Source organism: Nerophis ophidion, linkage group LG04 (assembly GCF_033978795.1).
Source record: "Nerophis ophidion isolate RoL-2023_Sa linkage group LG04, RoL_Noph_v1.0, whole genome shotgun sequence".
Classification (NCBI taxonomy): domain Eukaryota; kingdom Metazoa; phylum Chordata; class Actinopteri; order Syngnathiformes; family Syngnathidae; genus Nerophis; species Nerophis ophidion.
In genome coordinates this window covers 14,688,466-14,705,761 of record NC_084614.1, presented here as the reverse complement: position 1 = coordinate 14,705,761, position 17,296 = coordinate 14,688,466, and the positions used below count along the sequence as shown (strand labels likewise).

Here is a 17,296-nt window from a genome sequence, read left to right as displayed (position 1 = left end):
TCAGTCAGTCCAGAGAACATGAGGTAATTTACACCACTGCATTCCACATTTTGCATTGTACTGTATGGCTTAGATGCAGCTGCTCGGCCATGGAAACCCATTCCACGACCAATCCGCGATCGTCCAGTCTGATTTCGCTGAGGGTCGCAATGTCTTATGCGCTAGCCAGCTACTTCCCGAGCTGTTCCCGCGCTCTGGACTTGAGGAAGTCTGTCCGTTCCTGACTATGTCTATGTTCCACGCAGAGATAATCAGTTTTTTATGTCTTTGGTTTCAACAGCCCCGTGACCCCAAAAGGGAATAAGCGGTAGAAAATGGATGGATGGTTTCAACAGCTCAGAGGGTAGAACTACCATCCACCGCACAGTTAAGACTGGATACGTATTTGTTTAGGACAACATTTTCCTAAACAAAATGTCGCTCAGTCGTCTAGGGCAGTATTTTTCAACCTTTTCTGAGCCAAGGGACATTTTTTTGCAGATTTCATTAAAAAAAGGAACTCAGTAGCCGATATTGACAGTAAAAAGTCGTTTTCGCAATTGTTGGGTTTGACTTTGAACCATAAGCAAGCATGCATCAGTATAGCTCTTGTCTCAAAGTAGGTTTAATTTCACCTCCTGCCTTTTTGGAATTTTTGGCTGTTTTCCTGTGTGTGGTCTTTTAGTTCTTGTCTTGCACTCCTATTTTAGTGTTGTTTTTCTCTTTTTTTTTGGTATTTTCCTGTCATGTGTTCCTTTGAGCGATATTTCCCACATCTACTTTGTTTTAGCAATCAAACATATTTCAGTTGTTTTTATCCTTCTTTGTGGGGACATTGTTGATTGTCATGTCACGTTCGAATGTACTTTGTGGACGCCATCTGCTGCTCCACACGCTGCAAGTCTTTGCTGTCGTCCAGTATTCTGTTTACTTTGTCGGAAGAGTGTTACACGGTTACTCTGCCGAGCTCTAGACATGTACGGATGTACTTTGTGGACGCCATCTGCTGCTTACTCCACACGATCCAAGTCTGTGCTGTCGTCCAGCATTCTGTTTTTGTTTACTTTGTCGGAAGACTATTACACGGCTACTCTGCCAATCTTTAAAAAACGAAACTCAATTGACGGTAAAAAGTCGTTTTGAAAGGGACAAGTGGTAGAAAATGGATGGATGGATGGACTTTAAACTCGAAGCAAGCATGCATCACTATAGCTCTTGTCTCAAAGTAAGTGTACTGTCACCACTTGACTTATTTGGAGTGTTTTGCTGTTTTCCTGTGTGTAGTGCTTTAATTCTTGTCTTGCGCTCCTATTTTAGTGGCTTTTTCCTCTTTTTTTGTTATTTTCCTGTAGCAGTTTCATGTCTCCCGATGAGCGATATTCCCCGCATCTACTTTGTTTTAGCTATCAAGAATATTTCAGTTGTTTTTATCCTTCCTTGTAGGGACATTGGCATGTCATTTTCAGATGTAATTTGTGGACGCCATCTGCTGCTTCACACGCTGCAAGTCTTTGCTGTCGTCCAGTATTCTGGTTTTGTTTACTTTGTCGGAAGACTATTACACGGCTACTCTGGCGACCTCTAGACAGCACCGAAACTCAACAACAACAACACGTCATTGGCAGACTATAATTACTTGTTTGCAAAAAATATTTTTATCACAAATAGGTGAAATTACATCATCTCCCACGGGTCACCAGACTGTATCTCACGGTGGTTGAAAAACACTGGTCTAGGGCAGTGTTTTTCAACCGTTTTTTAGTCAAGGCACATTTTTTGCGTTGAAATCATCACCACCAGCAGAAATCTTTAAAAAACGAAACTAAATTGACAGTAAAAAAAAGTTAGATATGACTTTTGAAAGGGACAAGTGGTAGGAAATGGATGGATGGATGGACTTTAAACTCGAAGCAAGCATGCATCACTATAGCTCTTGTCTCAAAGTAAGTGTACTGTCACCACTTGACTTATTTGGAGTTTTTTGCTGTTTTACTGTGTGTAGTGTTTTAGTTCTTGTCTTGCGCTCCTATTTTAGTGGCTTTTTCTCTTTTTTTGTGATTTTCCTGTAGCAGTTTCATGTCTTCCGATGAGCGATATTCCCCACATCTACTTTATTTTAGCTATCAAGAATATTTCAGTTGTTTTTGTTCTTCTTTGTGGGGACATTGGCATGTCATTTTCGGATGTACTTTGTGGACGCCATCTGCTGCTTCACACGCTATAAGTCTTTGCTGTCGTCCAGCATTCTGGTATTGTTTACTGTATCGGAAGACTATTACACGGCTACTCTGCCAAGCTCTAGCTAGCACCGAAACTCAACAACAACAACACGTCATTGGCAGACTATAATTACTTGTCTGCAAAAAATATTTTTATCACAAATAGGTGAAATTACATCATCTCCCACGGGTCACCAGACTGTATCTCACGGTGGTTGAAAAACGCTGGTCTAGGGCAGTGTTTTTCAACCGTTTTTGAGTCAAGGCACATTTTTTGCGTTGAAATCATCACCACCAGCAGAAATCTTTAAAAAACAAAACTCAATTGACAGTAAAAAATCGTTAGATATGACTTTTGAAAGGGACAAGTGGTAGAAAATGGATGGATGGATGGACTTTAAACTCGAAGCAAGCATGCATCACTATAGCTCTTGTCTCAAAGTAAGTGTACTGTCACCACTTGACTTATTTGGAGTTTTTTGCTGTTTTCCTGTGTGTAGTGATTTAATTCTTGTCTTGCGCTCCTATATTAGTGGCTTTTTCTCTTTTTTTGTTATTTTCCTGGAGCAGTTTCATGTCTCCCGATGAGCGATATTCCCCGCATCTACTTTGTTTTAGCTATCAAGAATATTTAAGTTGTTTTTATCCTTCCTTGTAGGGACATTGGCATGTAATTTTCAGATGTAATTTGTGGACGCCATCTGCTGCTTCACACGCTGCAAGTCTTTGCTGTCGTCCAGTATTCTGGTTTTGTTTACTTTGTCGGAAGACTATTACACGGCTACTCTGGCGACCTCTAGACAGCACCGAAACTCAACAACAACAACACGTCATTGGCAGACTATAATTACTTGTTTGCAAAAAATATTTTTATCACAAATAGGTGAAATTACATCATCTCCCACGGGTCACCAGACTGTATCTCACGGTGGTTGAAAAACGCTGGTCTAGGGCAGTGTTTTTCAACCGTTTTTGAGTCAAGGCACATTTTATGCGTTGAAATCATCACCACCAGCAGAAATCTTTAAAAAACGAAATTATATTGACAGTAAAAAATCGTTAGATGTGACTTTTGAAAGGGACAAGTGGTAGAAAATGGATGGACTTTAAACTCGAAGCAAGCATGCCTCACTATAGCTCTTGTCTCAAAGTAAGTGTACTGTCACCACTTGACTTATTTGGAGTTTTTTGCTGTTTTCCTGTGTGTAGTGTTTTAATTCTAGTCTTGCGCTCCTATTTTAGTGGCTTTTTCTCTTTTTTTGTTATTTTCCTGTAGCAGTTTCATGTCTTCCTATGAGCGATATTCCCCGCATCTACTTTGTTTTAGCTATCAAGAATATTTCAGTTGTTTTTATCCTTCTTTGTGGGGACCTTGTTGATTGGCATGTCATTTTTGGATGTACTTTGTGGACGCCATCTGCTGCTCCACACGCTGCAGGTCTTTGCTGTCGTCCAGTATTCTGGTTTTGTTTACTTTGTCGGAAGACTATTACACGGTTACTCTGCCGAGCTCTAGACAGCACCGACACTCAACAACAACACATCATTTGCAGACTATAATTACTCGTCTGCAAAAAATATTTTTACCACAAAAAGGTGAAATTACATCATCTCCCACGGGTCACCAGTCTGTATCTCACGGTGGTTGAAAAACACTGGTCTAGGGCAGTGTTTTTCAAACATTATTTTTGTTAAAATAAAGCCAATAATGACATTTTTTTGTGGTCCCCTTTATTTAGAAAAGTACCAAAATACTTTCTGTACCGGTACCGGTACACTAGTACACACACACCAGAAATGTAGATCGCCGCCTACGCGTGAGAAAACCAGGTGGTCCAGAGAAGCCATCAGGACCGAAGGCTTCCTCGACTGCGGTTGACGTCCACAAAGTCTTTGGGGCTCTCACAGCTCCACGCCGTTGGGACCGAGGTGACCTCGTCTGCCCCTGTCTTCGCCTACCCAGGTAGACATACCCTGACTCACCCTGGTTTTCAAACATGTTTTCCTGGGCCAGTGGTACCAGGGTTTGGCGGCTGGTGCATGCCAAGGAGCCACATGCTGAGTGCCAAGCGGGGACCACTATGGACAAACTACTCGGAAAAGCACCAGGTGCGTACCCCCCACCAGTATGACACCCGTACACCCCTCGTAGAAAACAACACACTATAGAGCACACCGTAGGACAGGAAACTACACATTGTGTGTGTGTGTGTGTGTGTGTGTGTGTGTGTGTGTGTGTGTGTGTGTGTGTGTGTGTGTGTGTGTGTGTGTGTGTGTGTGTGTGTGTGTGTGTGTGTGTGTGTGTGTGTGTGTGCGTGCGTGCGTGCGTGCGTGCGTGCGTGCGTGCGTGCGTGCGTGCGTGCGTGCGTGCGTGCGTGCGTGCGTGTGTGTGTGATGGATGACTATGGTCCATGCGTGGAAGCTAAATGTCATTTCCTGCTAGAATTGCACGCGAGGAGAATGCTAATCAAGTCATGACTTCAGTACTGCAACAGGAGTGAAAATATACACATTCCTAGCTCAGAAATACTCTGCGGTGAATACTTCAGTACTGCAACACAACTCCTTTAACGTTGTTTTACTTTTTTATTTACCTTGTAATTACTTTCATTGACCTCCACCCTGTACCTTCTTTCATCTTTTACTTTCCATTTACTATTTACTTATTTGTACCTTCCATTTACCTTCTTTAAGTCTTTTACTTTGTGTTACCATATATCTATATATCTATATATCTTATTTACCTTTTGTTTACCCTATTTTACCTTCTATATAACTTATTTTACCTTTTATTTACATTCCTTTACCTTTTTATTTTACCTTCTTTGACCATTTGTTGCCTTATTTTTATAGTTTTTTAAATCTTCTATCATCCTTACTTTGCCTTCTTTTACTGTCCTTTACCTTCTCTATTCCTTTGTTTTACCTTTTATTTGTGAATTGTCAATTTACCTTCTTTGACCATTGTTTACCTTGTTTTATCGCCTACATTCCTTATTTTACATTTTACTTACCTTGTAATTACTTTCTATGACCATTTGTACCTTGTTTTATTTTCTTTTATCTCCGATATTCCTTGTTTTACATTTTATTAATGTCTTTCACCTACTCTGACTGTCCTTTATGTTGTCTGTTCCTTCTTTTTTTACTTTGATTTACCTTCCATTTAACTACTTTTACCTTTTATTTACCATCTTTTACGACCTTTTACTTTCTATATTTCTTGTTTTACCTTCTATTTAGCTGCTTTTACATTTCATTTCCACATTTTACCTCCTATTCACCTTCTTTGAACATTTTTTACCTTATATTTACCTTCTTTTACCTTTTATTTACCATCTTTCACCTCCTTTTACCTTCAATATTTCTTGTTTTACCTTCTATTTAGCTTATTTTACATCTAATTTTCCATATTTTACCTCCTATTCACCTTTGTTCATTTTGTTTACCTTGTGTTTATCTTTTTCCTTCTATTTACCTTCTTTTACCTTTTATTGACCATCTTTGACCTCCTTATACCATCAATATTTCTTGTTTTACCTTCTATTTAGCTGCTTTTACATTTCATTTTCCACATTTTACCTCCTATTCACCTTCGTTGACCATTTTTACCCTCTGTTTATATTTTACCTTCTTTTTACCTTCTTTTACCTTTTATTTACCATCTTTGACCTCCTTTTACCTTCAGTATTTCTTGTTTTACCTTCTATTTAGCTTATTTTACATCTAATGTTCCATATTTTACCTCCTATTCACCTTTGTTCACTTTGTTTACCTTGTGTTTATCTTTTACCTTCTATTTACCTTTGTTTACCTTTTATTTACCATCTTTGACCTCCTTATACCTTCAATATTTCTTGTTTTACCTTCTATTCAGCTGTTTTTACATTTATTTCTCCATATTTCACCTCCTATCCACCTTCCTTGACTATTTTTGTTTACCTTGTGTTTATATTTTACCTTCTATTTACCTTCTTTTACCTTTTTTTTTTACCATCTTTGACCTCCTTTTACCTTCAATATTTCTTTTTACATTTAATTGTCCATATTTCACCTCCTATTCATCTTCTTCTTTGACCATTTTTTTTTACCTTTTATTTACCATCTTTGACCTCCTTTTACCTTCAATATTTCTCCTTTTACCCTCTTTGACCACCTTTTACTTTCTATATTTCTTGTTTTACCTTCTATTTAGCTGATTTTACATTTCATTTTCCACATTTTAACTCCTATTCACCTTCTTTGACCATTTTTTACCCTCTGTTTATATTTTACCTTCTATTTACCTTCTTTTACCTTTTATTTACCATCTTTGACCTCCTTTTACCTTCAATATTTCTTGTTTTACATTCTATTTAGCTTATTTTACATCTAATTTTCCATATTTTACCTCCTATTCACCTTTGTTCATTTTGTTTACCTTGTGTTTATCCTTTTCCTTCTATTTACCTTCTTTTACCTTTTATTGACCATCTTTGACCTCCTTATACCTTCAATATTTCTTGTTTTACCTTCTATTTAGCCGCTTTTACATTTAATTCTCGCTATTTCACCTCCTATTCACCTTCTTTGACCATTCTTTTTACCTTGTGTTTATCTTTTACCTTCTTTTACCTTTTATTTACCATCTTTGACCTCCTTTTACCTTCAATATTTCTCCTTTTACCTTCTATTTAGTTGCTTTTACATTTCATTTTCCATATTTTACCTCCTATTCACCTTTGACCATTTTTTACCTTATCTTTTACCTTCTCTTGTCTTTATTTTCCATTTCTTTGATCATGTTACCTTGTTTTCATACTTTTAGCTTATACATTTCTTATTTTACATTTTATTTACCTTTTATTTCATTTATTTTACCTTTTACGCACCTTCTATTTACCACCTTTGACCTTCTTTCACCTTGTTTTACCTTTAACATTCTTCTTCTGCCTTTTATGTACCTTCTATTTACCTTATTTGACCATTTTTTTACCTTGTTTAATCTTCTATACTCCTTATGTTACCTATTATTTACTGTCTTTTACCTTCTCTGATCGTCCTTTAACTTCTCTATTCCTTTTTTTTACGTTTCATTGACCTTGTTTTACCATGTTTTACCTTCAATATTCTTCTTTTACCTTTTATGTACCTTCTATTTACCTTATTTGACCATTTTTTTTACCTTGTTTTATCTTCTATAGTCCTTATGTTACCTATTGTTTACTGTCTTTTACCTTCTCTGATCGTCCCTTAACTTCTCTATTCCTTTTTTTTACATTTCATTGACCTTGTTTAACCATGTTTTACCTTCAATGTTCTTCTTTTACCTTTTATGTATCTTTTATTGACCTTATTTGACTATTTTTTTTACCTTGTTTTATCTTCTATAATCCTTATGTTACCTATTGTTTACTGTCTTTTACCTTCTCTGATCGTCCCTTAACTTCTCTATTCCTTTTTTTTACATTTCATTGACCTTGTTTTACCATGTTTTACCTTCAATGTTCTTCTTTTACCTTTTATGTACCTTCTATTTACCTTATTTGACCATTTTTTTACCTTGTTTTATCTTCTATACTCCTTATTTTACCTATTATTAACTGTCTTTTACCTTCTCTGATCGTCCCTTAACTTCTCTATTCCTTTTTTTACCTTCTATTTAACTTTTACTTTCTATTCACCTTCTTTTATCTCGACATACCATTTTTTGAACATGACTTCCACTTTTATTTACCTTCTGTTGACTTTATTTTATATTGTATTTACTACCTTCACCTTTTATTTGCCTTTTTTTACACCATTTTTTACCTTTCATTCAGTTCTATTACCTTCAATTTCCAATCTTTTACCTTCTATTCAGCTTCTTTAATGCGGTCCTGATTTTATAAACAGCCCCAAAGCATATAACTACCACCACCATGCTCGACGGTAGGAATGGTATAGCTCGGTTGGTAGAGCGGCCGTGCCAGCAACTTGAGGGTTGCAGGTTCGATTCCCGCTTCCGCCATCCTAGTCACTACCGTTGTGTCCTTGGGCAAGACACTTTACCCACCTGCTCCCAGTGCCACCCACACTGGTTTAAATGTAACTTAGATATTGGGTTTCACTATGTAAAGTGCTTTGAGTCACTAGAGAAAAGCGCTATATAAATATAATTCACTTCACATAATTCACTGTGATTAAAGGCCTCACCTTTCCTTCTCCAAACATATTGCTGGGCATTGTGGCCTATTTTTGTTTCATCTGACCACAGAACTTTCCTCCAAACGGTCTTATCTTTGTCCACGTGAGGTCAGATGAAACAAAAACCGTATAAAGTACCTAAAGTCTGTTTCCAGGAAGAAATTTCTCATTCCGTGTTCGCCCCCGCACCATTTGGAAATTGATTGAAAGAAAATGTCACAATTATGCCCGCTTCAATTATTCATCAATTAGAGGCCGCTCTTTTTCTCTTTTTTCCCCTCCTCGCCGTCGCTCTCTCTCCCGCGTGATGATTTTTTTCATCGGGTCGGCACGGCTCCCCCGCTGTTAACCAGTCCAAAGTCATTAGTTTGTGGCCTTGCAATTAAAGCTGATGTTTTATGCATGGCTACTTCACGCCGAGCGTCTCAGACGCTTCCCGGGTGGAGAATGCACTTCGGTGTTCTCCTCCATCGGCAGGTGACTCTGCAGCAACGCGGCACGGGATGAAGAAAATAGTTCAATCGCACAAAATATGTAAATGAAAACATAGATAGTGGATTAAGTTGACAAATAGGTGCAATTAAACCTATGCGTGCAGTATTTTATTATAATTGTAACATAGCCCAGGTAAAATAATTTTTTGAAGTGTAACTTAAAGTGTTTTTTTAAAGGCCTACTGAAATGAGATATTCTTATTTAAACGGGGATAGCCGCTCCATTCTATGTGTCATACATGATCATTTCGCCATATTGCCATATTTTTGCTGAAATGATTTAGTAGAGAACATTGACGACAAAGTTTGCAACTTTTGGCCGCTAATAAAAAAGCCTTGCCCGTACCGGAAGTAGCAGACGATGTGCGCGTGACGTCACGGGTTGTGGAGCTCCTCACATCTGAACATTGTTTGCAATCAAGAGCGATTCAGACCGAGAAAGTGACGATTTCCCCATTCATTTGAGCGAGGATGAAAGATTCGCGGATGAGGAAAGTGAGAGTGAAGGACTAGAAAAAAATACATAAAAAAGACTATACAGTGGGAGCGATTCAGATGTTATTAGACAAATTTACTAGGATAATTCTGGAAAATCCTTTATCTGCTTATTGTGTTACTAGTGTTTTAGTGAGATTATATCAATCAATCAATCAATGTTTACTTATATAGCCCTAAATCACTAGTGTTTCAAAGGGCTGCACAAACCACTACGACATCCTCGGTAGGCCCACATAAGGGCAAGGAAAACTCACACCCAGTGGGACGTCGGTGACAATGATGACTATGAGAACCTTGGAGAGGAGGAAAGCAATGGATGTCGAGCGGGTCCAACATGATACTGTGAAAGTTCAATCCATAATGGATCCAACACAGTCGCGAGAGTCCAGTCCAAAGCGGATCCAACACAGCAGCGAGAGTCCCGTTCACAGCGGAGCCAGCAGGAAACCATCCCAAGCGGAGGCGGATCAGCAGCGCAGAGATGTCCCCAGCCGATACACAGGCAAGCAGTACATGGCCACCGATCCATCCACAAGGGAGAGTGGGACATAGAAGAAAAAGAAAAGAAACGGCAGATCAACTGGTCTAAAAAGGGAGTCTATTTAAAGGCTAGAGTATACAAATGAGTTTTAAGGTGAGACTTAAATGCTTCTACTGAGGTGGCATCTCGAACTGTTACCGGGAGGGCATTCCAGAGTACTGGAGCCCGAACGGAAAATGCTCTATAGCCCGCAGACTTTTTTTGGGCTTTGGGAATCACTAATAAGCCGGAGTCCTTTGAACGCAGATTTCTTGCCGGGACATATGGTACAATACAATCGGCTAGATAGGATGGAGCTAGACCGTGTAGTATTTTATACGTATATGGTCGTACCTGTACAACCTGAAGGTCGGCCCCGCACCTTTCTTCAGCACCAGTTGACGGGTGGTGGCGATGCCCATCTCTACCCTTCGCAAGGGACCCTCTTCGAAACACGATCTTTCGAAATGATCGTTGCATAATACACTGTACTTTGTGTGTGTGGTCCAATCCAGCCGTGTTCGCTTGACCGCTCTGTTCCATAGGAATGCTTCACCGTCATCTTTTGGGATTGTAAACAATGAAACACCGGCTGTGTTTGTGTTGCTAAAGGCGGCCGAAATACAGCGCTTCCCACCGACAGCTTTCTTCTTTGACGTCTCTATTATTCATTGAACAAATTGCAAAACATTCAGCAACATAGAACTCCATAATACTGTGGAATTATGCGATGTAAAGAGACAACTTATAGCTTTGAACGGTTCGGAATACTTCCACGCAAAATTTAAAATTGCAATTTAGTAAACTAAAAAGGCCGTATCAGCATGTTAATATTTCATCATTGATATATAAACTATCAGACTGCGTGGTCGGTAGTAGTGGGTTTCAGTAGGCCTTTAAGTGTAAATAAATAAAACTAAAATTAACGTTAAGTTACTACAGGATGTTTCCGTGTGTGTTTGCTGCCATCCAGCGGTAGAAAAGCAGTAAAACAACAACGGATGCGAGGCCAAAAGTGTTAACTTTGAGAATTTGGCTAATCCATCCATCCATTTTTCTACCGCTTATTCCCTTTCGGGTTCGCGGGGGGCGCTGGCGCCTATCTCAGCTACAATCGGGCGGAAGGCGGGGTGCACCCTGGACAAGTCGCCACCTCATCACAGGGCCAACACAGAGAGACAGACAACATTCACACTCACATTCACACGCTAGGGCCAATTTTTTGTGTTGCCAATCAACCTATCCCCAGGTGCATGTCTTTGGAAGTGGGAGGAAGCCGGAGTACCCGGAGGGAACCCACGCATTCACGGGGAGAACATGCAAACTCCACACAGAAAGATCCCGAGCCTGGATTTGAACCCAGGACTGCAGGACCTTCGTATTGTGAGGCAGACGCACTAACAATTTGGCTAATAAAATATGTAAATAAATAGTGGATATAGTTAACTGTGAAAAATTGCAACATTTAACAAATGAAATAAAAAAATTTAAAAAAGTAGAGTAAGACTACAGTTACAAATTTAGTGGTAATGTTTCCGTGTAAATATTAAACATGTTTGCTAAAATACTCACGTTGCAAAATATGGGAAAATTTTGCAGACCCAGAGTTGAAAAAAATGTGAATTAACGTCAAAGTTCAATTAAAATATTTCAAATGTCATTACAGGATGTTTCAGTGTGTGTTTGCTGCCATCTAGCGGTAGAAAAGCAGCAAGACAACACAACTAATGAGAGGCCAAAAGTGTTAACTTTATCAATATGGCCAAAAAAATATGTAAATAAATAGTGGATGTAGTTAACCGTTAAGAATTGCAACATTTAACAAGTGAAATAAAAACAATTGAATAAGACTACAGTTGCAAAATTTGCTGAATGTAATTACGGTAGTGATTTATTTGTGTAAATATGACAATTTTTTTGCTGAAATACTCACTTATATCACAAATTATGGCCACATTTTGCAGACCCAAAGTTGCAAAAAATTTCAATTAACGTTAAAGTTCAATTAAAATATTTCAAATGTCCTTACAGGATGTTTCAGTGTTTGTTTGCTGCCATCTAGCGGTAGAAGAGCAGCAATACAACACAACTAATGAGAGGCCAAAAGTGTTAACTTTATGAATATGGCCAACAAAATGTGGATATAGTTGAATGTGGAAAATGGCAAAAATGTATAGGGGTAATAAAAAAATAATAGAATAAGACTACAGTTGTAAATTTAGCCGTATGTAGCTAATTAAGGTAGTGATTTTTCTGTGTAAATATGACCATTTTTGGCTGAAATACTCACTTATATCACAAAATATGGCCAAATTTTGCAGACCCAGAGTTGCAAAAAATGTCAATGTCAAAGTTCAATTAAAATATTTCAAATGTCATTAAAGGATGTTTCAGTGTCTATGCTGCCATCTAGCGGTAGAAAAGCAGCAAGACAACACAACTCATGAGAGGCCAATGCAAGAAGCGTGTAAATAGTGGATTAAGTTGACAGTTTAAAAAAAAAAACTGCACTATCATGGCCGCATTTAAAAAGTGAAGTGAAAGATAAAATAGGATTATAATTGCCGGTTTTGTCAAAGGTTACTAATTATGGTAAATATTAAAATTCAATGACTATTTTTTGCAGTTGCAACGTCAATTAACCTTTTATTTTTATTTCCCCATTACAGGACGTCACCGTGTTTGCTGCCATCTGGCGGTAGAATAGCAGCATGACACTCAACACTGCACAAATGAGGTTACATGTTCAAATAAATCACACCTTTCTTTAATCACAGTAAATACTCGCGCACATAATTTCGATCACCTTTGAGAAAAACAATATTTCCACACATGATTAATGCTGTAATGTCCTGTGAGTAATAGAAGGGTACACACTGACATTATTTAGTAAACTTTATTTGCTATTGATTTTGCTGGGAGGCTTCCCTGTCCATGTCGGCTTCTGTGTCGTGGGACATGATTTGAACAAATATCCGTTTCCTCGGGTTGATGGTGGCGTTTTCTTCTCAGGCGCTCTCCACGGCGCTGGGCTCCTTCAGCTGCTCCACAGAGTTGTAGTGTTCCCCCAGTCCATAGGCGTGACGCATGTAGCTGCACAGGACAAGTAAGTCAAGTCCATTTTAGAATAAAGACTATTTATATCATTAAAAGTATTCAAATACAATTTATTACATATAGATATATTTATACAATAACATAAATACAATTAATATATGTAATATATAATATCTAGATTAAAAAAAAATGACAGTGTTCTTACACCAGAGTGATGGCGTCGCCGTCAAATTCTTCCCCAATTTTGATAGTGGGGGAGTCCGCTTGGATGACATCGATTGGCAGCTGAAGAACTTTAGTCAGAGCTTGCAGCTGTTTGACCACAACTAATATTAATATTAATACTTCCATTGCGTACTTTGGCACACTTCCAGAAAAAAACAATAACATGAATGTTTTTTTTGTTTGTTTTTTAAGTAGCAATATTTCTAGCTCTTCAATGGCAACATGATCGAATATCCTGGAAAAAAATGTGGAGAAAAATTCATAAATCCAATTATCATAATGATTTAGGTAGAATTTTCAAAATATTAACTTATTGTTGTGGTGGTAAACACAAACATTCTATAATAGTCTACAAATGTGCAGGTTTTTTAGTATTATAATTATTTAGGTGGGTTTTAAAAATAATATTTAAATTACTGTTTAAAAAAAAAAAAAATTTAAATAACCGTATACAAATATGGGATTTACTGAAAATTTCTTGTAAATGAAATGCATTTTTTTAATATTATTGTTATTTAAATGGCATTCCCCAAAAATGTTTGTATTGTTGTTGTGCTGATAATTAATAATTAGAACATTTTAAAAATAGAGTATACAAATCTCGGGTTTACTTAAAACATGTTTTATAAAATATTATTATTTAGGTGGGTTTTTAAACAATATTAAATGTTTTACTGTTATGGTGATAAAAAATATTTCCACATTTTAGATAATAAAGCATACAAATTTAGGATTATCTGGTAAATGAAATGTATTTTTAAAATTATTATTAGTATTAATAAGGTGGGTTTTCTAAAAAAAATGTATCGTGGTGATAAAAAAAATAGTTACATATTTTGGATAATAAAGTATATAAATGTACAATTTATTGAAAATGTCTTATAAATTAAATATGTTTTTCAATAATATTTAAGTGGCGTATCAAAAATTATTATATTTGTTATTGTGCTCATGAAAAAATAGAGCTTGCAAAATAAATAGTTTTTTAATTAATATTCTCATTTAGGTAGGTTTTACAAAAAGTATTTGATTTATTATTGTTGTGGTGATGAAAATTATCAAATATTTTAAATAGTATTGTACACAAATGTAGGGTTTACTGAAAATGTATTGTAAGTTAAATGCATTTTTGTGTAAATGTTAATAATAATATTTAGGTGGATTTTTTTAAAATTTTGTAATTTATTATTGTTGTGGTGATATAAAAATATATATTTTAAGTATATAAATGTAAGGTTTATTGAAAATATCTTGTACACAAATATAGGGTTTACGTCAAATATGTTTTAAATTAAATGCATTTTTAAATGAAATTATTATTATTAGGGTGGGTTGTTCGAAAAATGTGTAATGTATTATTGTTGTGTTGAACCAAACATTTTAAAATTGGAGTATTTACTGAAAATATCTTGTCTTTTCATAATAATAATAATAATAATTGGGTGTATTAGTGTATATTCCCTGCTAATACTGGAAAAATAAATAATATTAAACAGGAGTTGTGCCCTTCACCTTAGTATATTGAATGTTATTCCTGCAGTATATGAGAGCACAGGTGAAAAAAGGCGGCGGGACTCACTTCCAGCTGGCCGCCCCAAGCTGCCGTGTGCTGGACATCAGCGCAGTACTTGTCAAAGGCCTCTGCAAGACAACGGCCATGAGCGGGAATATTCACCTGACACACCCGACATGTGACCACACCTGCCGTGCACGCGTCCCCCGTGTTGGCGTCGCTGAGGAAAGGCAGGAAGTCTTGGGCGTGGCTCCTCATGTGCGCCGCCGTGCGACCCCGCAGTTCTTCCACGCTTAACTCGGGCTGCAGGGCCAGAAATCAGCGTGGACAAGACGGCGGGCACACAGTCGGCCGGGGGAAAACCACTTACCTGGCGGCGCCGTGCCAGCTGGTCCCGCACGGCGCGGTACATGCAGTGGCCGTCGGAGGAAATCTCCTTGATCTGGAGACCTCGCTGGGAGAGCTTCTGCGCCAGCTTGAGGCCCTCCTGGTGGCGGACGCCCTGCAGGTTCTGCACCTCGGCCTCGGCGATCCTGCTCTCGCGCTCCTTCTCCTGGGCCGCCTTCTTGTCCTGCCGCCGCAACAACGTTAACTACTTCTTCCACACAAGTTCAAGTAGCAATGATTGTCACACACACTAGGAGGTGTGGCGAGATGATTCTCTGCATTTGACCCATCGCCCTTGATCACCCTCTGGTAGGTGAGGGGAGCAGTGAGCAGCAGCGGTGGCCACGCCCGGGAATCATTTCTGGGGATTTAAAGGCCTACTGAAAGCCACTACTACCCACCATGCAGTCTGATAGTTTATATATCAATGGTGAAATATTAACATTGCAACACATGCCAATACGGCCGCTTTAGTTTACTAAATTGCAATTTTAAATTTCCCGCCTGTTTCTTCTTGAAAACGTCACGGAATGATGACGCGTGTTTGTGAGGTTATTGGTTGGAGGGGACATATTATCCAGCACCACTTACGCCTTAAAGTCCTCTCTTTTCATCGGGCAATTACAAAGTATTTTGGACATCTGTGTTGCTGAATCTTTGGCAATGTGTTCAATTAATAATGGAAAAGTCAAAGTAGAAAGATGGAGGTGGGAAGCTTTTAGCCTTTAGCCACACAAACACACGGCGTTTCCTTGTTTAAAATTCCCGGAGATGAAGCTTTACTATGGATCAGAGCGGTCAAGCAAACATGGATCCCGACTACATGTCAGCCGGCAGTTTTCGGTGAGAAAATTGTGGTAATAAGTCGCCTCTTACCGGAGACATCAGCGGAGCTTCTGTCCTGCTGCAGCTTTGTGACTTCCCTCAACACACCCCTCCAACTATCAGGTACTATTTAACTCACTAAAACACTAGCAACACAATAGGCAGATAAACGATTCCCCACAATTATCCTAGTAAATGTGTCTAAAAACCTCTGAATCGCTCTCACTGCAATCGCCTTTTTTTTTCTAGTCCTTCACTCGAAAATTTCCTCATCCACGAATCTTTCATCCTTGCTCAAATTATTGTGGTAATAAGTCGTGTCTTACCAAAGGTCAGCAGAGTTTCTGTCCTGCTGCAGCTTCGTGACTTCCCTAAACACACCCGTGGCCACACCCCTCCGACTATCAGGTACTATTTAATCTCACTAAAACACTAGCAACACATTAAGCAGATAAGGGATCTCCCAGAATTATCCTACTAAATGTGACTAAAAACATCTGAATCGCTCTCACTGCAATCGCCTTTTTTTTCTTTCTAGCCCTTCACTCTAAATTTCCTCATCCACGAATCTTTCATTCTCGCTCAAATTAATGGGGAAATCATCGCTTTCTTGGTCCGAATAGCTCTCGCTGCTGGAGGCTCACATTATAAACAATGTTCAGATGTGAGGAGCCCTACAACCCGTGACGTCACGCGCACATCGTCTGCTACTTCCGGTACAGGCAAGGCTTTTTTATTAGCAACCAAAACTTGCAAACTTTATCGTGGATGTTCTCTACTAAATCCTTTCAGCAAAAATATGGCAATATCGCGAAATGATCAAGTATGACACATAGAATGGACCTGCTATCCCCGTTTAAATAATAAAATATCATTTCAGTAGGCCTTTAACCCCCAATTCCAACCTTTGATGCTGAGTGCCAAGCAGGGAGGTAATGGCTCCCATTTTTTTTATAGTCTTTGGTATGTACTTGTATAGCTACTTTTTTAGGCAGAGTCATAACTCGCGATATGACACATGCTTACTGTTAGCACCCAGCTGTTAGCATGCTTACTTGTATAGTTATTTTTTTCAGGCATACCGTATTTCCTTGAATTGCCGCCGGGCATATAGTATGCGCCTGCCCTGAATTACTGCCGGGTCAATCTCGTTTCGCAAAATAATTAGTGCATGCTTAGTATTACCGCCGGATCAAACTCGTGATGTCACGAGTGAAACTTCCCCTGTCATCGTTTTCAAAATGGAGGAGGCTGATTTCAATACCGGTAATTTGAAATCGCATAAAGGGAAGAATATTAAGAGCTATTTAGTAAAATTTAAGGTCCAAGCTTACGTCACACTCAATTTTTTACTGCATGCCTTTGGTAAGTGCCGGAGTGAGAAGAGGTTTTAAAATAATTAGCGCCTGCTTAC

At 38.3% G+C, this 17,296-nt stretch overlaps 1 protein-coding gene across 1 annotated transcript in view; it reads right to left on the bottom strand.

Moving 5' to 3' along the window:
* Positions 1–12,620: 12,620 nt before the first annotated feature.
* Positions 12,621–17,296, bottom strand: part of otud6b (OTU deubiquitinase 6B) — an 8,241-nt gene continuing 3,565 nt past the window's right edge. The window contains exons 4-8 of the mRNA XM_061897180.1: positions 15,041–15,241; positions 14,859–14,973; positions 14,737–14,798; positions 13,138–13,244; positions 12,621–12,968 (exon numbers count right to left, since the gene is read on the bottom strand). Coding sequence (XP_061753164.1) covers positions 12,884–12,968; positions 13,138–13,244; positions 14,737–14,798; positions 14,859–14,973; positions 15,041–15,241 — 570 coding nt within the window. The 3' untranslated portion in view covers positions 12,621–12,883. The remainder of the gene's footprint in view (positions 12,969–13,137; positions 13,245–14,736; positions 14,799–14,858; positions 14,974–15,040; positions 15,242–17,296) is intronic.